The sequence below is a fragment of the Lissotriton helveticus genome, chromosome 12 (assembly GCF_964261635.1).
Source record: "Lissotriton helveticus chromosome 12, aLisHel1.1, whole genome shotgun sequence".
NCBI classification, from domain to species: domain Eukaryota; kingdom Metazoa; phylum Chordata; class Amphibia; order Caudata; family Salamandridae; genus Lissotriton; species Lissotriton helveticus.
In genome coordinates, this window is record NC_136073.1 from 30,158,355 (window position 1) to 30,184,001 (window position 25,647).

A 25,647-nucleotide genomic window follows, 5' to 3' on the forward strand; every position below is an offset into this window, starting at 1 on the left:
TGAGATTCCTTAAATGCAAGTAATCGCAATTTTGCGATATCTTAATTTGAGATTTTTGCATTTGGGATGATGCATCCCAAATGCAAAAATACCGGTCGCAAAAGGGCAGATTCAGAGAATCTGCCCCTTTGCAAGCGGATTTTATATTGATGCATCTATGCCATAGTGTTTTGGGAGAAATCATTGGATTCCTCCATCCCATTAATCTTGAAAATCAGCTGCATGTCGTCTGCATTATTATATACCTTCACTCCCCGGTTTTGAAGAACATGGATCAGGGGACAGATATAGATATTAAACAGATGAGGGGAAAGGGATGATCCTTGGGGTACACCACATGTGGTATTGACCCAGGCTGAATTGATAGGTGCCAGCCTGACAGACTGGGTACGTTGCCCTAAAAATGAGAGCATCCAATCCAGAGCCGTGCCCCTCAGACCCGCCGCTGCCATTCTATCCGCTAATATGAATGATCGACGGTATTGAATGCAGCGGACAGGTCTAGTAATGCCAGGGCCTGTGTACATCCCCGATCTGCACCTTCATTCATATCATCCACTACACTCAAGATAACTGATTCACTAGAGTGTGATGGTCTGAAACCTGCCTGATGAGATTCCAGAAGATTAGTTTCTTCGATGAATGCACAAAGAAGTTTTGCTACATGTGCCTCCAGCAATTTTGCCGGATATCGAAGGAGTGATATTGGTCTATAGTTGCTCGGGAGGCCGGGGTCTACTCCAGCTTTCTTTTGCAATGGGACCAGCACTGCCTCTTTGAAGGCATGTGGGACCACTCCTAGCTCTAAGGAGGCGTTGAGAAAAGAGAGAAAAGCAGCCAGGAAATGTGCAAGAAGATCTTTTTGTATCCTAGCAGGACAGTGGTCGTTGGGGAAGCCAGATTGTATCTTGTTTCTGAGTTCAGCAAGCCGATCCAAGGTAATGTTTTGAAAACTAGACATCGTTATGGGATTTATATATTGCTTATGTGATTTCCATTCCTGAGGGCTGGAGGAGATAAAGTTCTGAATGGTCTTGACTTTATCATGTTGTGTTATGTTCCGTTATGCTATCTTAGCTCATGTTGTGTTATATTGTCTTATCTTATGTTGTTATACACTGTGGCTGAGTCAAAATATTTACTTCTACTACAAAGGTAACTACTTTGCTACTGATGAGCTTGTTAGTTTAGGCGACCCGCTTCTCCGTCACCTTGTTCTTTGTCCCTCCTTTGTGTCTCTTCTTTGCATAGAGGCCTATGTGATGTACAGTTATAGAAATGTTTAACATTTACCCTGCCACAACAGGCATCTCCTCCCAGACATTCCCTATGCCTACTATGGGACAGTAGAACAATGCGCAGTGAGGCGGCATGGGGACGTGTGAGTGTGGAGGGTACCTCTGTCCGAAGCCCCACCAGAAGAAGCGACCATCAAACACAGGTTTAGGGATGAATTCCAAGCTGGACAGTCTGAGGAGTCTTCGCGTTGTCGTGCTCTCACGTGTGGAATAGATACGTCCCCTTGAGCAGTGAAGCTGGATCCTACCTGGTACCTTACAACTCACCCAATAGGGTTTGTAGGCGTACAGTTGTGACTCGCAGTGCATGGCCCACTTCGCGCCTGTGGTGGTATCAGTAGGTCTTAGCGCTGGTGGCCCCGCTCCACCATCGGCGATCCGCGTCTGATTATGATGCGCGCTGCCACAGACAACCCTGGGGAATTCACCTGCTGGTGCAACCAGCAGCTCAGACCGGCCCTAGTGGCAAGCTGCACTGCCACTCAGAGAGGGTTTAAGGCTTGAGCAAAGTGGGCTAAGGCCCAGGGCCCCAGCATTTCAGGGGGCCCCTTTGGAGCCAGCGCTGTTCTATAGAGAGTTCCCCCCCCCCCCTGACAACCTTTAATTATTCTTAAAAAGATTGTTTTTAATACCGTTTACCTATAATTTATTTTTAATGTGTGAGTGTATTATTGACATTTTGCAGAGAAATGTGTTTGTTTCATGCAACATTCATAAAAATAGTTTCATTTAGATCGAAACAAGACTTCTCATATGAGAAATGGGAGGGAGTCACAGAGATTATTTGCAGAAATATTAGTGAGCTGCTGCTGTGTTAAAACATTTAAATCATGTAAATATCCCTGAATATTAGATGCAAACACATTTAGAATCTGAAATGAATGAAATTTGAAATGAATGAAATTTGTACTTGTAAAGCGCACTTATACCCCAACTTGGGTGTCCGGGCGCTGTAACGCATACCTGGGGTGTCCTGGCGCTGTAACGCATACCGCTGTGGAACCCTTCCTGGCTTTTCCCTGTGAAATGTCCACTCCTGGGCACCCCCAAGGTGAAGCCAGGCATCCCAGCGCGGTTGAGGCCGTTGTGGAGATTAAGCAAGCTATTGCCCAGAGTTGCAGCGTGGGGCCCATGATTAGAATAGGCACGAGGTGAGAATTAACAGGTCCGAGGAAATTGAGCCCAAAACACACCGAGGCGGGAATTGAACCCTGGTCCCGGGCCAGACCTCTGCATCAGGGTCTGCCGCTCTAACCATTGAGCCACACTTCTCTGGACGAGTGTGCATGTGCACTGTCAGTGACCTGGCCAAAGAGGGCATGAGAGAGCTAAAATTGGATCATACATGCAAAGCTGTTCCCAAACAGGGGCCCCCAAAATATGTTTGACACAGGGCCTGCAAAATCCTTAAAATGTCTCTGCAGCCGCTGGTTCTGTAACGTTTTGGTTCATCCCCCAGGAGGGGGACCTGCCAGACTCTGCTCCAGGCATGCCTGGTTACCGTATACTTCCTTCCAGCATGGAGAGATACAATGTTAGGACTTCCTTCCAGGCTCATCAGTGTCGGTTTACCCAGAGTGCACCCACTGCAGTGATCCTCTGCACACGTCACTCACGCAGTATGGTAGGCAGGCCTTTGTTTGCACACCTGGCTTACAGTACCTTTCAGACTTTGCAATACAAAATGTTCTAGTGTGTGTGTCCAGAAGCTTTTTATTTATTGCATGCAAACTCTTCGCACCTTCTGTTTCATGTTATATCAAAACAAATCAATGTACAGGAAGCCTTACGTCACCTACCTCGACCAAACTGGCCATTCTGGAGCTGGAAGGCTTGCACCTGTTCCTGCACAATGTTCAGGGACGTGGTGTGGGACACGCCCACGGTGAGGTTTTTACACTGGTAGGACTTGCCGATCATTGTCTCAAACTCGTGGAGACTGGAGTTGTGAGCATGGAAAGACGTCTCTGCGAAGGAAGGTTAGAAAAGAACAAATAAACCAAGGTGGGTGCAGTGGCAGGAGTCGAAACCAACAACGCCCCTCAACAATTTGCACCTGTGTCAGTACTTCCTTAGCTGGCCCAAAAACCCACAAGCATTGGGTACCCATGGATATGGATGCTGGGTGAAGACCTGGGTGTGGGAGATGTGCTCCAGCGATGAAGGTGCAGAGTGTAGAACCTAGAGGCATATCATCAAGTGACTTTTCGCCACTTTATAAGCACTTTTTGGTCGAAAAGCGGCAATTTAAATATTGCACTATTAGCAAGGCTGTGCTAAGATGATGTAGCACTAGTTTACCTGTGATAGCATCCGCTTTGTTAACGCTTTGCATGTCAGCAATAATTATCGCTAATGACATGCAAAGTGGAAGTTCCTTAAATGACTGCATGAAAAACAATGCAATTCAGAAAAGGGGGTGGTGATGAACAGAGTGTCTGAATTAAGCAGACCACTCTTACCCAGTCCAAAGATCAGGGCTTGATCCATCACCGTTATTTAGCTCACTGCCCCATCCCAGCTCAGAACCTGGCTATATGCAAATTAGTCTGTCCCTGGCCCAGTGCATCATGGGAACAGGGCAGACCAAACTACCAAGCCAATTCTTCACCAGAAAGGATACAAGCTACCGGGGACCGGTTTCTGGCATTTCAGCCTCGTCGGCCCGGCTTGCTTGAATCCTGATGGAGCAGTGAGCAAGGGACTCATGTCTGAGTATACCCTGCCACACCTATAGTGGCCAAAAACGATTCAGAAAAGGGGGTGGTGATGAACAGAGTGTCTGAATTTAGCAGACCACTCTTACCCAGTCCAAAGATCAGGGCTTGATCCATCACCGTTATTTAGCTCACTGCCCCATCCCAGCTCAGAACCTGGCTATATGCAAATTAGTCTGTCCCTGGCCCAGTGCATCATGGGAACAGGGCAGACCAAACTACCAAGCCAATTCTTCACCAGAAAGGATACAAGCTACCGGGGACCGGTTTCTGGCATTTCAGCCTCGTCGGCCTGGCTTGCTTGAATCCTGATGGAGCAGTGAGCAAGGGACTCATGTCTGAGTATACCCTGCCACACCTATAGTGGCCAAAAACGATTCAGAAAAGGGGGTGGTGATGAACAGAGTGTCTGAATTAGGCAGACCACTCTTACCCAGTCCAAAGATCAGGGCTTGATCCATCACCGTTATTTAGCTCACTGCCCCATCCCAGCTCAGAACCTGGCTATATGCAAATTAGTCTGTCCCTGGCCCAGTGCATCATGGGAACAGGGCAGACCAAACTACCAAGCCAATTCTTCACCAGAAGGATACAAGCTACCGGGGACCGGTTTCTGGCATTTCAGCCTCGTCGGCCCGGCTTGCTTGAATCCTGATGGAGCAGTGAGCAAGGGACTCATGTCTGAGTATACCCTGCCACACCTATAGTGGCCAAAAACGATTCAGAAAAGGGGGTGGTGATGAACAGAGTGTCTGAATTAAGCAGACCACTCTTACCCAGTCCAAAGATCAGGGCTTGATCCATCACCGTTATTTAGCTCACTGCCCCATCCCAGCTCAGTACCTGGCTATATGCAAATTAGTCTGTCCCTGGCCCAGTGCATCATGGGAACAGGGCAGACCAAACTACCAAGCCAATTCTTCACCAGAAAGGATACAAGCTACCGGGGACCGGTTTCTGGCATTTCAGCCTCGTCGGCCCGGCTTGCTTGAATCCTGATGGAGCAGTGAGCAAGGGACTCATGTCTGAGTATACCCTGCCACACCTATAGTGGCCAAAAACAATTCAGAAAAGGGGGTGGTGATGAACAGAGTGTCTGAATTAAGCAGACCACTCTTACCCAGTCCAAAGATCAGGGCTTGATCCATCACCGTTATTTAGCTCACTGCCCCATCCGAGCTCAGAACCTGGCTATATGCAAATTAGTCTGTCCCTGGCCCAGTGCATCATGGGAACAGGGCAGACCAAACTACCAAGCCAATTCTTCACCAGAAAGGATACAAGCTACCGGGGACCGGTTTCTGGCATTTCAGCCTCGTCGGCCTGGCTTGCTTGAATCCTGATGGAGCAGTGATCAAGGGACTCATGTCTGAGTATACCCTGCCACACCTATAGTGGCCAAAAACGATTCAGAAAAGGGGGTGGTGATGAACAGAGTGTCTGAATTAAGCAGACCACTCTTACCCAGTCCAAAGATCAGGGCTTGATCCATCACCGTTATTTAGCTCACTGCCCCATCCCAGCTCAGAACCTGGCTATATGAAAATTAGTCTGTCCCTGGCCCAGTGCATCATGGGAACAGGGCAGACCAAACTACCAAGCCAATTCTTCACCAGAAAGGATACAAGCTACCGGGGACCGGTTTCTGGCATTTCAGCCTCGTCGGCCCGGCTTGCTTGAATCCTGATGGAGCAGTGAGCAAGGGACTCATGTCTGAGTATACCCTGCCACACCTATAGTGGCCAAAAACGATTCAGAAAAGGGGGTGGTGATGAACAGAGTGTCTGAATTAAGCAGACCACTCTTACCCAGTCCAAAGATCAGGGCTTGATCCATCACCGGTATTTAGCTCACTGCCCCATCCCAGCTCAGAACCTGGCTATATGCAAATTAGTCTGTCTCTGGCCCAGTGCATCATGGGAACAGGGCAGACCAAACTACCAAGCCAATTCTTCACCAGAAAGGATACAAGCTACCGGGGACCGGTTTCTGGCATTTCAGCCTCGTCGGCCCGGCTTGCTTGAATCCTGATGGAGCAGTGAGCAAGGGACTCACATCTGAGTATACCCTTCCACGCTTATGGTGGACAAAATGATTCAGAAAAGGGGGTGGTGATGAACAGAGTGCCTGAATTAAGCAGACCACTCTTACCCAGTCCAAAGATCAGGGCTTGATCCATCACCGTTATTTAGCTCACTGCCCCATCCCAGCTCAGAACCTGGCTATATGCAAATCAGTCTGTCCCTGGCCCAGTGCATCATGGGAACAGGGCAGACCAAACTACCAAGCCAATTCTTCACCAGAAAGGATACAAGCTACCGGGGACTGGTTTCTGGCATTTCAGCCTCGTCGGCCCGGCTTGCTTGAATCCTGATGGAGCAGTGAGCAAGGGACTCATGTCTGAGTATACCCTGCCACACCTATAGTGGCCAAAAACGATTCAGAAAAGGGGGTGGTGATGAACAGAGTGTCTGAATTAAGCAGACCACTCTTACCCAGTCCAAAGATCAGGGCTTGATCCATCACCGTTATTTAGCTCACTGCCCCATCCCAGCTCAGAACCTGGCTATATGCAAATTAGTATGTCCCTGGCCCAGTGCATCATGGGAACAGGGCAGACCAAACTACCAAGCCAATTCTTCACCAGAAAGGATACAAGCTACCGGGGACCGGTTTCTGGCATTTCAGCCTCGTCGGCCCGGCTTGCTTGAATCCTGATGGAGCAGTGAGCAAGGGACTCATGTCTGAGTATACCCTGGCACACCTATAGTGGCCAAAAACGATTCAGAAAAGGGGGTGGTGATGAACAGAGTGTCTGAATTAAGCAGACCACTCTTACCCAGTCCAAAGATCAGGGCTTGATCCATCACCGTTATTTAGCTCACTGCCCCATCCCAGCTCAGAACCTGGCTATATGCAAATTAGTCTGTCCCTGGCCCAGTGCATCATGGGAACAGGGCAGACCAAACTACCAAGCCAATTCTTCACCAGAAAGGATACAAGCTACCGGGGACCGGTTTCTGGCATTTCAGCCTCGTCGGCCCGGCTTGCTTGAATCCTGATGGAGCAGTGAGCAAGGGACTCATGTCTGAGTATACCCTGCCACACCTATAGTGGCCAAAAACGATTCAGAAAAGGGGGTGGTGATGAACAGAGTGTCTGAATTAAGCAGACCACTCTTACCCAGTCCAAAGATCAGGGCTTGATCCATCACCGTTATTTAGCTCACTGCCCCATCCCAGCTCAGAACCTGGCTATATGCAAATTAATAAGAGGAAGGGGTCCCAGCTTTGTTGGACAATTTATAAAGGAAATTCAATTATTAAATTAAACAGAGACTGAATCGGTCCACATTGTTTTAATCACAATGGGAGAAAATGATAAACATCATATTATTAACAATCATTATTGTGTTGAACAGTGCCCCGGTTAGGGAAGGGGGAGTGAGTGATGTCAAGTGAGGAAAAAGTGATGGGGAGAGGATATAGTGACAGAATAATCAATAAATTAGAAGTGAGCCATTAAACAGTTACATATTCTGTACAAAAAGGACTCGAAGGTTCAAAACTGCTGTATTTACAAAAGTCATACTCCACATAAGTTCAAATAAATGAAGAGTTAGGGCTTGGAGTTGTCATGGAAAACAAGAGGTTGTCGACGTTTCGACCCCCAGAAAAATGCAGGTAATTCCTATTATCCTTGCCGTGGGGTCTTCATCAGGACGGGTGGTGGGGCAGGTAACCTGTACCATGAATGGATACGGTATCTTAGTAGGGAAAACTCTTGATGCTGTGTCCGGACCAAGCGTTCAAAATGCCTGCCTCGAAGGGAATTGATTAGTTGAAAAACGTACAGCAGTGTCTGTCAAGTACGGGTGCCGAATCAATCTGGCGCAATGTCAGTAGACACACCTCTTTGAGCAGACACTATATGCAAATTAGTCTGTCCCTGGCCCAGTGCATCATGGGAACAGGGCAGACCAAGCGTGGAAGGGTATACTCAGATGTGAGTCCCTTGCTCATTGCACCATCAGGATTCAAGCAAGCCGGGCCGACGACGCCTGAAATGGCAGAAACCGGTCCCCGGAAGCTTGTTTCCTTCCCAGTAGAAGAATTGGCTTGGTAGTTTGGTTTGCCCTGTTCCCATCATGCACTGGGACAGGAACAGACTAATTTGCATATAGCCAAGTTCTGAGCTGGGATGGTGCAGTGAGCTAAAAAACGGTGATGGATCAAGCCCTGATCTTTGGACTGGGTAAGAGTGGTCTGCTTAATTCAGGCACTCTGTTCATCACCACCCCCTTTTCTGAATCATTTTGTCCACCATAAGCGTGGAAGGGTATACTCAGATGTGAGTCCCTTGCTCATTGCACCATCAGGATTCAAGCAAGCCGGGCCGACGACGCCTGAAATGGCAGAAACCGGTCCCCGGAAGCTTGTTTCCTTCCCAGTATAAGAATTGGCTTGGTAGTTTGGTTTGCCCTGTTCCCATCATGCACTGGGACAGGAACAGACTAATTTGCATATAGCCAAGTTCTGAGCTGGGATGGTGCAGTGAGCTAAAAAACGGTGATGGATCAAGCCCTGATCTTTGGACTGGGTAAGAGTGGTCTGCTTAATTCAGGCACTCTGTTCATCACCACCCCCTTTTCTGAATCATTTTGTCCACCATAAGCGTGGAAGGGTATACTCAGATGTGAGTCCCTTGCTCATTGCACCATCAGGATTCAAGCAAGCCGGGCCGACGACGCCTGAAATGGCAGAAACCGGTCCCCGGAAGCTTGTTTCCTTCCCAGTAGAAGAATTGGCTTGGTAGTTTGGTTTGCCCTGTTCCCATCATGCACTGGGACAGGAACAGACTAATTTGCATATAGCCAAGTTCTGAGCTGGGATGGTGCAGTGAGCTAAAAAACGGTGATGGATCAAGCCCTGATCTTTGGACTGGGTAAGAGTGGTCTGCTTAATTCAGGCACTCTGTTCATCACCACCCCCTTTTCTGAATCATTTTGTCCACCATAAGCGTGGAAGGGTATACTCAGATGTGAGTCCCTTGCTCATTGCACCATCAGGATTCAAGCAAGCCGGGCCGACGACGCCTGAAATGGCAGAAACCGGTCCCCGGAAGCTTGTTTTCTTCCCAGTATAAGAATTGGCTTGGTAGTTTGGTTTGCCCTGTTCCCATCATGCACTGGGACAGGAACAGACTAATTTGCATATAGCCAAGTTCTGAGCTGGGATGGTGCAGTGAGCTAAAAAACGGTGATGGATCAAGCCCTGATCTTTGGACTGGGTAAGAGTGGTCTGCTTAATTCAGGCACTCTGTTCATCACCACCCCCTTTTCTGAATCATTTTGTCCACCATAAGCGTGGAAGGGTATACTCAGATGTGAGTCCCTTGCTCATTGCACCATCAGGATTCAAGCAAGCCGGGCCGACGACGCCTGAAATGGCAGAAACCGGTCCCCGGAGGCTTGTTTCCTTCCCAGTATAAGAATTGGCTTGGTAGTTTGGTTTGCCCTGTTCCCATCATGCACTGGGACAGGAACAGACTAATTTGCATATAGCCAAGTTCTGAGCTGGGATGGTGCAGTGAGCTAAAAAACGGTGATGGATCAAGCCCTGATCTTTGGACTGGGTAAGAGTGGTCTGCTTAATTCAGGCACTCTGTTCATCACCACCCCCTTTTCTGAATCATTTTGTCCACCATAAGCGTGGAAGGGTATACTCAGATGTGAGTCCCTTGCTCATTGCACCATCAGGATTCAAGCAAGCCGGGCCGACGACGCCTGAAATGGCAGAAACCGGTCCCCGGAAGCTTGTTTCCTTCCCAGTATAAGAATTGGCTTGGTAGTTTGGTTTGCCCTGTTCCCATCATGCACTGGGACAGGAACAGACTAATTTGCATATAGCCAAGTTCTGAGCTGGGATGGTGCAGTGAGCTAAAAAACGGTGATGGATCAAGCCCTGATCTTTGGACTGGGTAAGAGTGGTCTGCTTAATTCAGGCACTCTGTTCATCACCACCCCCTTTTCTGAATCATTTTGTCCACCATAAGCGTGGAAGGGTATACTCAGATGTGAGTCCCTTGCTCATTGCACCATCAGGATTCAAGCAAGCCGGGCCGACGATGCCTGAAATGGCAGAAACCGGTCCCCGGAAGCTTGTTTCCTTCCCAGTAGAAGAATTGGCTTGGTAGTTTGGTTTGCCCTGTTCCCATCATGCACTGGGACAGGAACAGACTAATTTGCATATAGCCAAGTTCTGAGCTGGGATGGTGCAGTGAGCTAAAAAACGGTGATGGATCAAGCCCTGATCTTTGGACTGGGTAAGAGTGGGCTGCTTAATTCAGGCACTCTGTTCATCACCACCCCCTTTTCTGAATCATTTTGTCCACCATAAGCGTGGAAGGGTATACTCAGATGTGAGTCCCTTGCTCATTGCACCATCAGGATTCAAGCAAGCCGGGCCGACGACGCCTGAAATGGCAGAAACCGGTCCCCGGAAGCTTGTTTTCTTCCCAGTATAAGAATTGGCTTGGTAGTTTGGTTTGCCCTGTTCCCATCATGCACTGGGACAGGAACAGACTAATTTGCATATAGCCAAGTTCTGAGCTGGGATGGTGCAGTGAGCTAAAAAACGGTGATGGATCAAGCCCTGATCTTTGGACTGGGTAAGAGTGGTCTGCTTAATTCAGGCACTCTGTTCATCACCACCCCCTTTTCTGAATCATTTTGTCCACCATAAGCGTGGAAGGGTATACTCAGATGTGAGTCCCTTGCTCATTGCACCATCAGGATTCAAGCAAGCCGGGCCGACGACGCCTGAAATGGCAGAAACCGGTCCCCGGAAGCTTGTTTCCTTCCCAGTATAAGAATTGGCTTGGTAGTTTGGTTTGCCCTGTTCCCATCATGCACTGGGACAGGAACAGACTAATTTGCATATAGCCATGTTCTGAGCTGGGATGGTGCAGTGAGCTAAAAAACGGTGATGGATCAAGCCCTGATCTTTGGACTGGGTAAGAGTGGTCTGCTTAATTCAGGCACTCTGTTCATCACCACCCCCTTTTCTGAATCATTTTGTCCACCATAAGCGTGGAAGGGTATACTCAGATGTGAGTCCCTTGCTCATTGCACCATCAGGATTCAAGCAAGCCGGGCCGACGACGCCTGAAATGGCAGAAACCGGTCCCCGGAAGCTTGTTTTCTTCCCAGTATAAGAATTGGCTTGGTAGTTTGGTTTGCCCTGTTCCCATCATGCACTGGGACAGGAACAGACTAATTTGCATATAGCCAAGTTCTGAGCTGGGATGGTGCAGTGAGCTAAAAAACGGTGATGGATCAAGCCCTGATCTTTGGACTGGGTAAGAGTGGTCTGCTTAATTCAGGCACTCTGTTCATCACCACCCCCTTTTCTGAATCATTTTGTCCACCATAAGCGTGGAAGGGTATACTCAGATGTGAGTCCCTTGCTCATTGCACCATCAGGATTCAAGCAAGCCGGGCCGACGACGCCTGAAATGGCAGAAACCGGTCCCCGGAAGCTTGTTTTCTTCCCAGTATAAGAATTGGCTTGGTAGTTTGGTTTGCCCTGTTCCCATCATGCACTGGGACAGGAACAGACTAATTTGCATATAGCCAAGTTCTGAGCTGGGATGGTGCAGTGAGCTAAAAAACGGTGATGGATCAAGCCCTGATCTTTGGACTGGGTAAGAGTGGTCTGCTTAATTCAGGCACTCTGTTCATCACCACCCCCTTTTCTGAATCATTTTGTCCACCATAAGCGTGGAAGGGTATACTCAGATGTGAGTCCCTTGCTCATTGCACCATCAGAATTCAAGCAAGCCGGGCCGACGACGCCTGAAATGGCAGAAACCGGTCTCCGGAAGCTTGTTTCCTTCCCAGTATAAGAATTGGCTTGGTAGTTTGGTTTGCCCTGTTCCCATCATGCACTGGGACAGGAACAGACTAATTTGCATATAGCCAAGTTCTGAGCTGGGATGGTGCAGTGAGCTAAAAAACGGTGATGGATCAAGCCCTGATCTTTGGACTGGGTAAGAGTGGTCTGCTTAATTCAGGCACTCTGTTCATCACCACCCCCTTTTCTGAAAAACAATTCAAGCACAACTTCGCACTATTTACAATGCAGCACCAGCAATAAATAAAGTAGTGCTAACCGCGAGTATCGCAGGTACTGTACGCCTGATCAAAACTGGACTAAACCATCTTTACAATGGGAGGTGGATTCTAAGTTTAAGTCCACACTTTTGTATTAGCAAGATTTTCCATTATTGCCGAAAATCATCCCAGGATTCATCCCGCTATCGCTGCCTTACGCCACTATTGCTGGATTTCACATCACCTCTGTGCAAAGCGTTGATGATACGCCGCTAACAGGGCGAGAAAATCCAGCGATAGACCTCTAAATGAAATAAGCGTGATTTACGTTACGATACTTATCGCTTTTTGCTGATGATATGCCCCCTAGAGTACTGGATTGCAATCTCTGCTTCCCACTTCACCAAATTGTGTGATCCCGGGTTAATCCATTATCTCCCTCCATTATTTGTATACGTATTTTGAATTTATAAAGCGCAACGCTCACCCAACTAGGATATCTTGGCGATGATAAAACCAAAAGAAAAAGCCCCAGGAAGGCACAGTTTTCTATGAAAAGAGAGGGAATAAAAAAAACTAACTTTTAACTAGATGGAAACCACCAAGGCTTTTAGGAAACATCTTTAGATTTGACCCTCAAGGCAGATGTGAAGGTATAGAGCTCCATGTTTAAGCTGCAGCAGCGGACAAAGCCCTACCACCAACAGGAATCTGAAGAAATATGGGAACGGCCAAAAGAAATGTTGTTTTTGACCCGTGGAAACCATTGGGACAGTTCTACTGGAATGGCTGATGCAAAGCAAATGACTAAAGGGAGTAGAAAGTTTTATGCATCAAACACGTTGATTGGAAAATGGTCCTCTCCTTCCAGGGAGCCAGTGTAGTATAACCAGGGATGGGAAAATGTGATCTTGTGAATAGAGGTTCAGAGCCAATCTGGCAGCAAAATTCTGAAATATCTGTAATCTCTGAATTCAATGAACTTTTAATTCAAAATGCACAGAACTACGGAAATCAATCTGAGTTAATGTAAACACATCCAGGACCTGCATCTAATGTGGCAATGAGAATAACTGAAGAACTTGACTCAAGAAGCAAACTGGAAAAAAAGGAGTTGACCTCAAATAAAAATTGATCAACCAGAGTCAAAGATGAATCAATTCTGACTCCCAAGTTCTTTACACACTGGCTATGGAGGAGAGCCCAGTGCTGGCTGTGGAGGAGAACCCAAGACTATAGTCCAAAAACTGATTTTTCCAAAGAGAAGGCGGCACAAATGTGCACAGAATCTCAGTTTTGTCGCCATGAAATTTCAGGTTATTCAAACTCATCTATTGCTGAAGTTTCAGAAGCCAATCCTGGAGCTTCGATGCTGTGTGAATGGCAACAAAAAGGTGAAGCCCATCCAAAAAGGACAGTGCTCTAAACTCAACATATGATCTTAAACCTCCAGTTAGAATAACAGCAACAACATAAATGTTATTCTCCAACAGCCCAGTGTAGGTCAGAAATCTACTTCTTGGTGCCGAATGCCCACACAAGTGCGAATACAGCGCACCGATTCTAGCAAGGTTGGAGAAGCTATGAGAGAAAATTACTCAACGCTCATACATGTAAGAACATCTCATCCCCATCGGTTGGGTCAATCAATGCCTGCGAGTAGACCAAACATACAGTGATACCAAGACACTAAAGTCAACTTTTAGTTAATTCCAAAATGCATTTACCAATGCTTATGGCAAGTCCAATGATACAAATTAGTTAACAGCATGTGAGGGTAGGCTGCTACCTTTCATGTGTGTGAAAGATGCAACAAGCAGAATAAACTTATTTACCGGGAACTGAAGTTTAAAAAATCTATTCAACCATTCTGTCACCCTCCAAATAGCTCGAGGTGATCAAGAGGTTTACAGTTAATCTGCACATGAATGTTAGCAGGGATTTGTGGCTGAAATAAGTGGTTGTTCCAAACTAGTCTGTTCTTTAAGTAAGCGTGTAGACCATAGAACTTGGGAAATTAGCCTGATTGATGATAGCAAAGAAAATCGACAAAACTGAAAACTCTATGGTAGCGACAAAAGGCCTCATCCATATTGGAAGGGCAACAATGTGTTGAAAGAAAGCCTATAACTGGACCTCATGGACGTGAAAAGAGATGGGATTAGGAAAGGCTGTATCACGTTAGAACTTTAGCACCACCACCAGCACAGGATGATATAATGCATAACAAAATCATGTTCAAAGCAAACACAAGATGTAGTCGGCGTTATGCATTGTAGCACTACCTAGCCAATACAGGTTACATACAAATATAAATGAGGTAACAACTCATATCAAGTTTATCATTCATTCCATTTGGGCACATAGTCACATAGTATCCAATCCATTTATCCAATAGATTTCTCATCCCTTTGTGACAATCTTTTAGCTTTGTCTGTTTCCTGAATATTACCAGAAAAGGTTTCCAAAAAACATACAGTCTTAATTGTGTGATGCTGTGATATTTCTCTCTGAAATAAGCCAAGACTCTATGTTTTGTGTTTGTATTTCTGATTGTGTTCTGACACAAGGAGTAGGCTTCTGAACCATGGGAGAGATGCCCCCTGTGCCTGCTGCAGCACTCTACCAAGGGAACCACGGTGGAATAAAGCATGGGGTTGCCATGTTCCTTTCCCTAGCCCTTTACAAGTCAGATCAAGAACGTTAAAGCTGGTGGCAGAGGATCATGGTGTGACGTTGGTAGAGCAGGCGGGACTGTCAGTGGGTGCTGCACAAGTGGTCCTAGCATATCGAATGAGAGCGGAGAGGCTGTGCTTAGGGGTGGGGAGGGTTCAAGAGCAGACAGGAGGCTGACATATCAGGGAAACAACAGCTGGGGGAATTTCAGTGAAGGGTTCTATCAGACTTAGAACTCTAGTGCTGCCCACAGATGTGCGGTAAATAACAGTGTTGATGTAAGGTGGACCTCAGAGACCTGAGTGCAGCCGCAGGTCACAGGGCATTTAGCACCCATATGTTTCAGGATTGTCTGGAGAAACATGCTGCCAATTATGGTACTTGTGCTGGGACTAGGACCCCGCGCCTTGGCCTTGTTTAGAAGTCACTCATAGTCACACTTAGCAAAGGCATCCTGATGTAAATCCAACCATGTCCTCCTCTTACAAGCAGATAACTCACCTTTGGAGTCCTGGAAAGTGTGGTTGATGCTTAGAAGAATGTCACTCAAGTAGACATTCTGTAGAGAAGTGTTCTGTAAATGAAGAGAGAAAAGCTGCTGTGATTGGGCTGCATATTATCAAGGTTCCTCCCAAACTTCAAGTGGCTCTGGGTAAGTAGTTATCAACTTTGTACAGGTCATGCTCTCAGTCAAGAAAAAGATACTTACCTTTAACCGTAAGTCCACAGATAGAGGATTTTCAGTTTATACCAACAAGAGAGGAGGAGGAATTCTTTAACTTCTCTATACGTCCCCCCAAAACACAAGAGAGAGCAACAAGAGGTATTTCAAACCTTATTGTGAAAGAAATGACTGGAAGCCTGACCTCCCCAAAAGGAATGACCTTGGGTGAGGGGAACATGTTGCAGTAAGCAGTTGAAGTAAATGTTGTTAGTCAATTTAAAGGTTTCTTTTGAAGGGGCCTTCCCATTCCTTTCACTGGGATATAGAACCTGTATCTACAGTTTTACTTTGTTTTGATAAATGTTTTCTTTGCTACAGGTTTGCTCTAGACTTCTTATGTAAGAGTTTAGTGCCGCCTAAGCATGGTCATTAGAATTGCTTTAAAAGATTGATGCCCTGGTCTGCCCCCTCCCCCCCAAGGAATGAATGGTGCCCCCACTAGAGGCAGCACATGTCCTTCTATTCAATAGGAAGATCTGTACTGCTGTGTGGTGGCACGATTGTGGATGAGAGGGGGCACGTCCTTTCTTTGTGGGGTTTTGGAATGCCTACCCCCTCGCCCCCAGCCTATTGACTGGAGCCGGCCCTGGTCTTGTTCGTCTTCTCATCATGTCCAGAGACGGGACGGGACATCCTGCAACTTTCCTCAAACATCATTTCACGCCCCTATTAGCAATGCCTGGGTGACGCTGTTGGTTGGGATGTCGCTGGCAGGCTCTCGAGGTCCAGCAGCCTCTCTGGATCCCTTTAAGACTGTACGGTCACTTCAGCACTCGGATTTAGACGGCATGTTCGTTCATAGCTCATGGATGCTGTTAAGGGCGAAAAAACTATAGCAAACAGGGGAAAGAACCCACCCCTGTTCCGTAAGGACCGCGAGGAAACCTCTAATGGGAATACGTCCTCCCATGTTTACATCCCAAACCACAAGAAGTACCCCACGAGCACGTGAGCAGAGTCCACGAATAACTATGATTAACCCTGGTTAAGTAGGTATGGGAAAAACCTATTTGAAGTCATGAGTCGTTACCTACTAGGGAGTGGGGAAGGAAACAATTCCTTTTGTTTATATTACCCTCACACACCCTAGTGGTGTCATGCTTCATCATCGGGTCACCCTGAACCCTAGAAGTCAGGGTGGGCTGGACCACAGTGTTGGGAGCTCTTGATGTGATATGGCCAGGGGGAGTTTAAGATGAAAGATCCGCAAACAGATCCCAGTGTCCCTTTATTAGTGGATCAGTAAGGGATATTAAAAACGTGAAAAAAGGGTCAATGGGAGTCTTATGGTCCTACGACCCTAGTGCCATTTTCAGTCGTATACAGGCCAGAGAGGTCCTCCAGCGAGGACGATCTCTTTTTCTGCCCTGAAGAAAGTCCAGGACCTCTCTGACCTATATAGGACTGAAACTTGTTTGCACTAGGGTCATAGGACCATAGGACTCCCATTGACCCTTTTTCACGTTCACAGTTATTCGTGGACTCTGCTCACATGCTCATGTGGTACTTCTTGTGGTTTGGTGCTGTTAAGGACCCCAACATATCCTTTGGTGGCTTTGCCAATGCTTTTTGCTGATGATGTTCAGCATCATCAAAAATAGGCATGATGATGTGTCATGATGCAGACGTCATTTTTTTAAATTCACCAATCCAAGAGGGCAGGCTGCATCTTGGAGAGGTGAATAAAACACATGGGTTACAAGTATGTGGGGGGGAGAAGGGAAGCAACAGCAGAGTGGGTGAAGGGGGCTAAAAAGTGAATGCTCTCGAGTGGCGGTAGATATCAGGGCATTGGAGGGTCTGGGGAGGAGAGATGCAGTCATACTGAGGACCCACAGGGACTAGGAGAGCCATGAGAGGCTTGAGGGTGGGAGGATTTAAAAAATAATAAACAGAAGGACTAGGGGAAGCAAATAACGATATTGGGGACTGGACAGCAAGAAAACACATGCACTTACCTGAAAAAAGTAGTTCCCTGAATGCAAGCAATGGAAGGATGCAAGTTATTCAATGAAAGGGATGATAAAAAAGCTATACTCCAGGGGAAGGACAAACACGAGTCGAGGAAGATAAACTATTGAACAAGCAGCAAGCAGTCGAGGGTGGCAAGAAAGTCAAGCAGTGGTAAGCAGTGGCTGATCCACAGCCCACTTTAGGTTTAGAGTTCTTTCAACAACAAATAGCTGAAAGCAGTCTATAGGTGAGACCTAAAAACTGCATGTAAGAGGAACGCAAGCAGTCAGGTCCATTTCTGATTTGTTCTATTACAGCTCATTGACAGCTGTTGAGAATTCTTAGGAAGACTATTGGACTCACTATGTATTGTATTGCGACTTACATAGCGCACGTATCACCCGAAGGTATCAAGGCGCTTGCTTAGGGAACCCGTCCTGGTATTCCCCTGTGAGATACCCCGGCAGGGTATCCACAAGGTGAAAGCCAGGCATCCCGCCGCGAGGGGCCGTAGTGGAGATTAAGCAAGCTATTGCCCAGAGTCGCAGAGTGTGACCCCGTGAGTCGAGTAGGCACCGGAGCGAGAATTGTCAAGTCCGTGGAATTTTTGAGCCCGAGACCCGCCGAGGCGGGGAATCGAACCCTGGTCCACGGCCGATCTCAGCTTCCGGGTCTGCCGCCTCTAACCACTGAGCCACGCTTCTCCACTATCCATAAAGGGGGTTTTCTGAGGAGTTGGGGTGTAAGTGCCTGGGGTATAAGCGGACTCACCCCCACAAGCAGGGCTCCCACAGGGTCCCTGAAGCATAGGTACTCTGTATGGGGGTGTCTTATGTCTCAGCGAGTCTGGGTAAGGCCCGCTCACACTATGCTCTGCTGAGGAGCACGGGCAAGGGTCCCCAGTAAGTATGTTTGTGTTCCCCGATTGAAGCTCCTGATGACTCTAGTGAGTACCGTCTTGTATAATCACGTGTTGGGGTACCAGAACATGGCCGTAAGTGTACATACTTGAACTGGTCCTAGTAGTTGTGTTGTTCATGTTACAACAACGAGTAGTGTACAGGAACACTAATTCCAGATTTGTAAAGTGCGACTTATCAGCCCTAAGGGTATCCAGGCGCTGGGTGCCGTCGGGGAGTCTAAGTGAGCTATTGCCCAGAGTCACATGATGCTGAGCTGAGCTGCCGCCGGCACTGAGGATCGAACCATTTGCCCCGCGCTCCGGAGTCTGCTGCTCTGGCTGCTGCACCACAACTCTCCCTCTGCACTAGGTGTAGATATTCTTTTAGATCAGGATTATGTTGTTCTCCTTGAGGCATGTCATCGTCATAGTTCAGCAAGCATCTTATGTTCCGGAGTCTCAGGGACTCCACATTTTCATCTTCGCTGTAAGGGAGGAAGCCCAGAGCTGTAGGGTTCCTTCTAGAACCGTGGACATATAGTCTCGATTAGAAGGGGGTCTGAAAGCAGGTTAACTCCACCCCAGGACAGTCATGACTCAGCATTTAGAGAGATAACTCAGTTGGTAGTCACTCCTGCTGCTCTGCCTTACTGGGAATGGACGTGCATAGTAAGTAATACCTACGGTGCCATATTAAGGTGTCAGCCCCATATTCTTCAATTGTTTCTGTCTTAAATTGGTCCAAAACTGCAAGCGATGGCCATTCGGTTGTACTGCAAGCATCTGGAGTGCACAGACGGTCAGGCACTAATTTATGGGATTTTGGCATAGGGCAGCGCATATACCCAAGTGAAAGTGCAGGAATATACTGTGTTTATGCACTACAGTGCATTCCTGTCCTTTCCCCCTGTGCTGGGGCCATTTTGGAAGCCTAGCTCCAACCTAGACACCCTTGCACCATGGGGCAAGAGTACCTGTGTTCTCAGCAGGATTCTTTTTGTGCAGGAAGGGGCACTTTCTTGCACAAAGGCAATCCTAAGAGGGGCTTTCCTCTTTCTAACTGTGCTGCAGAATAAATCACACATAATGTGCACGATTCACAGAACTAACTAAAGACAAAATCCTAAATGTACTACTCTTGGTATTCACATAAGTTAGGATTTTGTCTTAAGTCTGTCTTAAGTCTGTCTTAAAACAAACTTAAGACAAACTTAAGACAAACTTAAGACAAAATCCTAACTTCTGTGAATACCAAAAGTAGTAAATTTAGGATTTTGTCTTAAGTTAGTTTTGTGAATCGGGCCCAGAAAGAGGAAAAAACATGGAGGAAAATACATATTCCTCCTCGTTACGCCTCTCCTCAGGAGGCTTACGGATTTGGCACTTCTCCAGGTTTACATGATTTTGAAATCACAATCCATGGGTGTTTTGTGGGAAAAACCACCGCAACCCCCATGGAAAGCCTCCCCGGCGCAGAGTAAGGCGATGCAGAGATATGCCTTGTGTTGCCTCACTCAAGATTTATGAGGCCACTCTAAACCACGCAGGGTGGCTTTACGTGACTTCATCAATCGGGTTCAGAGCCCTGCGTCCCGCATGAGCCACTTTATGGGGCTCATTTATGAGGCTGTGAGTCACTTTCACGCCGCCGGTGCGTCACTTTTTGTGACGCACCAGTGGCGTAAAAAATGTGCCTTGTTGCGCCATATTAACAAAGTAACGCATCTAGGTAGACGTGTCACTTTGTAAACCCCTGCGCCACATTATACCTGCGCCAGGTATAATGTATGCAGGGGGGGGGGGTTTGACGCAAGAAAGGGACGTAGAAGTGACGCAGTGAAATCTATGAGATTTCACTGCATCACTTTTAGGACGCCGTTGCGTCAAAATCTTGCGCCTGCCCCACAGCAAGCGTAAGGCTTACGCAGTCCCTTTCACATGGGGCTTTCCCCATGTGAAAGGACACATTGCTGGAGTTGCGTCACTTTTGTGACACACTCCAGCAATGCGCCACTTTTGCGCCATACAGATACGTCAGAAATACTGACGTATCTGTAACTCCTTTCGACATGATGCGTCATACATTAAATATGACGCATCAGGTGTGTCGCAAGGAGTGCGCACTGAGAAGTGACGCATCGCTGCTTTCACGCAGCGATGCGTCATTTCTCATAAATGTTATGTTATGTTATGTTATTTATTTTTTTATATAGCGCGCGGCGACTCAAAAAGAGTATCCCGGCGCTTTAGCAGCAAGACCTACGACGAGATAACATAACACAGCTGTAAAACAAAAAAAAGGGGAGCTCAATAAAAAAAGGGAACAAAGCCTATAAAGTAAACAACCAGGTCTTTAGACCCTTCCTAAAAGCAAGTAGACTGGTGGCGCCCCGAAGTGTCAGCGGCAGAGAGTTCCACAGCTGTGGTGCCAACAGTCCAAAGGAGCGACCTCCAATGCGAGCTCTTTTCACACGTGGCACCACCGCCAAGAACTGTGACTCCGATCTGAGAGCGCGGGCCGGATGATAAAAGGCCAGTCTCCTTTGGAGGTACTTCGCGCCCCCGGCATGGAGGGCTTTATAGGCCAGAGTCAGCGTTTTAAAGATGATCCGCTTGCGGATAGGCAGCCAATGTAAGGTCTGCAAGAGACCCGCAACACTGGCTCGCCTATTTAAGCCATAGATGGCTCTCGCCGCAGCATTCTGCGCAACCTGGAGACGCTGCAGCAGATACTCTGGCAGGCCCAGGTAAAGGACATTAGCATAATCCAACCTGGACCCGATCAAAGCCTGCACGGTCAGTTTCCGATGTTCTTCCGATAGAAGGGGTAGAAACTTCCTCAGCACCTTGAGGAGGCCAAAGCAGGTGCCCGTCACCCCCAAGATCTGGGCTCTCATCGTCAGGCCCTTGTCCATCTTAACCCCCAAGTTCTTAGCAACTAAAGATGGACGGGATGGTGGAAACATGTTGGTAGGCCACCAAGCTTGCCAGTCAGGATCCGACGCACACCCGAAGAAGAGAACTTCAGACTTCTCAGAATTGCATTTGAGGCCACTCAGATGAAACCATCTAAAGACAGCCTCAAGGCAATCCCGGATGCTCTCTCCATTAAAATCTCCTCCACTCTTACAAGAGAAGAGGAGCTGTGTGTCGTCAGCGTAGGACACGATCCGGGCCCCGAAAGACTCCGCCAATGCCGCCAAAGGGGCCATAAAGATGTTAAAGAGGGTCGGGCTCAAAATAGAGCCCTGCGGGACCCCGACACCCAATGGCGGCATCACAGCAGAGTCCGGGGAGGCCCAGACCGTTTGTCGGCGGTCAGCTAGAAATTATGAAAACCAGCTGAGGCCCTATGAGCAGCAAAAGTGACGCAGGGCTCGCATAAATAAGCCCTAAAGTGCACCTTCACCAGGGGCGGTACCAGCCAATCAGTGGATGGGTGCAGCGCGTGCGCACTCCCTGCTCCCTGATAGGGGCTCTCCTGCCAGGACAGAGGTCCTTTGGCGGAGCAGTGGGCACTGCCCTTGCTGGGGCACTCGCCCTCCTCTGCCAGTTGTTTTCTCGGCTGAATGTCGGAATCAGGAGTCAGACTTTCCTGTTCCTCAAAAGGGGAAGCTGAGACAGCACAAGGGGGAAGGGGGTGGGGGGGGGGCACGAAGGGGAAATGAAGTGTCTACATTTGTGACAAGAGCTCAAACCCAGCATCCGCTTCTTGTAACCAAAAGTCTATAAAAAGACAAAAGCACGAGCCTGCTCAGGGGACATCCTTTGAGGAGTGTGATAATATAACAGCATTAGACTTGAAAAGGGGGGCACAAAGAGAGGCTTTTGGGGGTACGAGTGAGCTTTTCAACTTGCTGGAGTGCCTTGACACCATGCTTTAGGGAGCTATGCTGCACTTCCCCTGTGCTATTATATCCAACCCTGTGCTCTCCTCGTGTTAGAGAACTTTATCCACTTTAAAGCAAGGGACAGGGCTAACATTATGCTCAACAACTTTCATTATCACGTCCCACAGCAGCAAAAATAAAACAGGAGTTAGAACAGGTAACTTATACACCTCAATGTGCCCCCCCTCCCCTTTAAAGGGCCCTCAGCAAACATTCTGTCCCCTTTCTTGCTGCTCACCCCTGAGTTTTACTGTATATGTTACTGAGTTCAATGACAGGTACAGGCAGTAACACAGAAGTGAGAACACACAACTTATACATCGCAAAAAGGATCCTTCCTCTTAAAGGGCCCACAACAAACATGCTATCCTCTTACTGCTCACCCCCAAGTGTTAGTGAATGTGGTACTGAGTTCGGTGACAGGCATAGGCTGAGGCAGGATTACCTTTGGGTGACTATGTGCACAGTGTCGGTGCCAGGAAGTTGCACTTTATGCTATGCTAATCTATCTAAGGCTGTGTCTTGCTATGTTGTGTGATCCAATGCTGTAGTTTACTGTGCAGTTAGGTTTTGTGGCGGTGACGCGCTGCTCTGCAGTATTGATGGAGTACACGTAAATATCCCTCAGATTCTAAGGATCGAACTCACTGACCCTGTCAGTCAATCATGATCACATTGATTGATCTCTTTGAACAGATACTTGGCTCACTGAAGTGCTGAATAGGCGCTAGACCAGTGAACTTTAGTTCAGAGTTTTCGGGTTTCTACCCCCTTCCTGGCGCTCAATGAACGTAGACTAAGATGGTTCCAAGTCTGATGAAACTGCACTATCAGGCAGAAGCACCCCTTAAACAGAAGCGGGAAGGGGCGGTCCAGGGAACCTCCAATTCACTTCCCTGTTGCCGCCATCAGATGATCCAGTGATGAGTTGTTACCTGGCTTCTGAGTGGCAGACCTTGAACCAATCAACTTCTAGTCTTATCAGGGGGGCGTGTGAGCCTTACACCCACAGGCATTCACGACTGGGACTAGTGGTTAGTGTTAGTCTGTGGCGGTGACGAGTTCTCTCAGATGACCATTAGAACCAGCTCAACAGCACTAGTGGGTCCGAACCCTACTGGAAGATGAGGATCTGGGGTCTTCAACGGGTCTGTGCCCAGCGTCTGACATCGTGGGCAAAAACTTGGACTCAGATTTAGCTCTGTGTGTCTCCAGAGTTCATGACATGGGAAGCTGGGTGGAGTTTGGAACCAGGAGATCCAAGTATAAATGGCTAGTATATCCTTAAAGATTATATCATTGAAGACTGGGTGGACCTTGGTACCAGTGGACTCCAAAACACATGGCTAGTCTGTCCTCGGAGTTCTCTTAAAGTTGCTTCTTCCGCCTTAACAATCTTAGAAGAATCCTCACATATGTATTCTTTTTGCACCAGGTTACATTTCCCAACATTTCTACTTCATCAAATGTGGATTTTGTAGATGGAGCAGACCTGCCCGTACTGATTCCTCTATCCAGTGATTGAAAGGCATTCATTAATTTTATGTTATTCCCCATTATTTCCATCAGTTTGTGGTCTGGTTTACCACCTGGAAGTGGGGCCTCAGGATTCAGTGGTTCTCAGTGGACCTAGATCTCAGTACATACCACGTTAGGTGTGTAGATGCAGCCCCATCGCCACAGTTAGAGTTAACCGAGGAAGTGCAATAAAGAGAATGTTTGCACTTCAAACAGTTTCTTTTTGGAATAATACTCAGATTAAATAATAACATTACACATCAATATGTACAAGAGAGTGAAATAATAGTGCAATCTGAGATTTGACCAGAGGATCACAGCCAACACGTGTTTCGCCCCCTCGTGGTTCGCCTGGGGTTTTTGCAAGGCATTTTGAGGAAAGGATGTACAAAAGAATGTACAGAAGTTTTGGTCTTGCTGTATTACGTCATCATTGATGTATTGATGTGTTATGTTATTGCTTAGCCTGCCTGGAGCATTATTCTCAAAAGAAACTGAAGAGCAAACATCCCCTTTTCTATACTTCACCTGTAATCTGGGGCTACAACACTTTGAGCAAATTACATTCTCAGTCGTATATTACTCGGTGGGCTAAGATGACCCCACCTGTGTATTGATGTGTATCGCACACCGACAGGATGACTCCTAGGTGAAATGATGTGTAGGGTGAACTCCCCTCCAGGCAGGATTGTCTTTCTTTCAGGTATATTGACTCCCAGGCAGGCAGGGTTGATTTTGATGCACGTAGATTGACATCCTTGCAGGTAGAGTGACTTTCACGCAGATAGAGCGGTTCCCTTGCAGGTAGAGTGACCCCCGTGCAGCTGGATTGACTCTTAACACCTTGGCTGCGGCCGGAATTCCGCGCCGGTGCTGGACATTCCGATCGCGGGCATGGTCATGCCGGCTCCCGGCCGTCATCAGCACACACCCACCGTGACGCATGACGACCGGGAGTCGTCATCAGCACCGAAGGGGTTAAGCAAGTACGTAATGATTTATATGCAGGCAAATGTGACCTTCATGAAGATATGTCAACCAAACTCTGGTCAAATTCCTGGAAGAGAAAGAACTTCTACATCCCGCGCAGATGGTCTTCCGCGCCCTCCATAGTACCGAAACAGCACTTCGTACTGTCACAGAGGAACTTAAATTCTTACTTGACGGCGGAGGGTCAGTCGCTATTATACTACTTGACCTTAGCGTGGCGTTTGACACCGTCAATCACGCCCTGCTAAAAAACAGACTGAAGGAAATTGGTATCCAGGGCAGAGCCTGGGAGTGGCTATGCTCTTTTCTAGATGATCGGTCGATCCAAGTTATGGATCCGGACTGCCTCTCTGACAGTCTACCCTTAAAGTCTGGAGTGCCACAGGGCTCCTCCTTAAGCCCAAGCCTATTCAATATTTATGTAAGGCAGCTTGCCAACATTATACAGGAATTTGACATCCTGGGCATCTCGTACGCAGACGACACCCAGTTGATCGTCGCTCTGCCACAGGATCACCATCAGGGAGACTCTCTAAGGGGCCCCTGCCTGGAAAAACTGGCCAACTGGATGTCAGATCGTTTCTTAAAATTCAACGGTGACAAGACCGAATTTATGATCTTGGTTAACAGGTCCATCCCGAGACCCCTAAATCAGTGGCCTCCCTGTATGGGGGAGCCTCCAGTTCCTAAACTGGTTGTAAAAAATGTAGGTATATGGCTCGACAGCACACTCTCAATGTGCGAGCAGGCAAGCAAATTGTCGGGCATCTGTTTTGGACTTCTGAGGACGCTCAGAAAGATGTTAGAAATGAACCCGGAGCAACTAAGGAAAACAGTCATGCAGTCTTTGATAGTCTGGTAACTCAT

General features: G+C 47.6%; 1 protein-coding gene across 1 annotated transcript in view; it reads right to left on the reverse strand.

The window, feature by feature from the left end:
• The window catches only part of CD68 (CD68 molecule), an 89,182-nt gene that overhangs the window by 14,114 nt on the left and 49,421 nt on the right, over positions 1-25,647 (reverse strand). Inside the window, exons 4-5 of the mRNA XM_078671580.1 lie at positions 15,306-15,378; positions 3,098-3,265 (exon numbers count right to left, since the gene is read on the reverse strand). Of these exons, the coding sequence (XP_078527706.1) occupies positions 3,098-3,265; positions 15,306-15,378 (241 nt within the window). The remainder of the gene's footprint in view (positions 1-3,097; positions 3,266-15,305; positions 15,379-25,647) is intronic.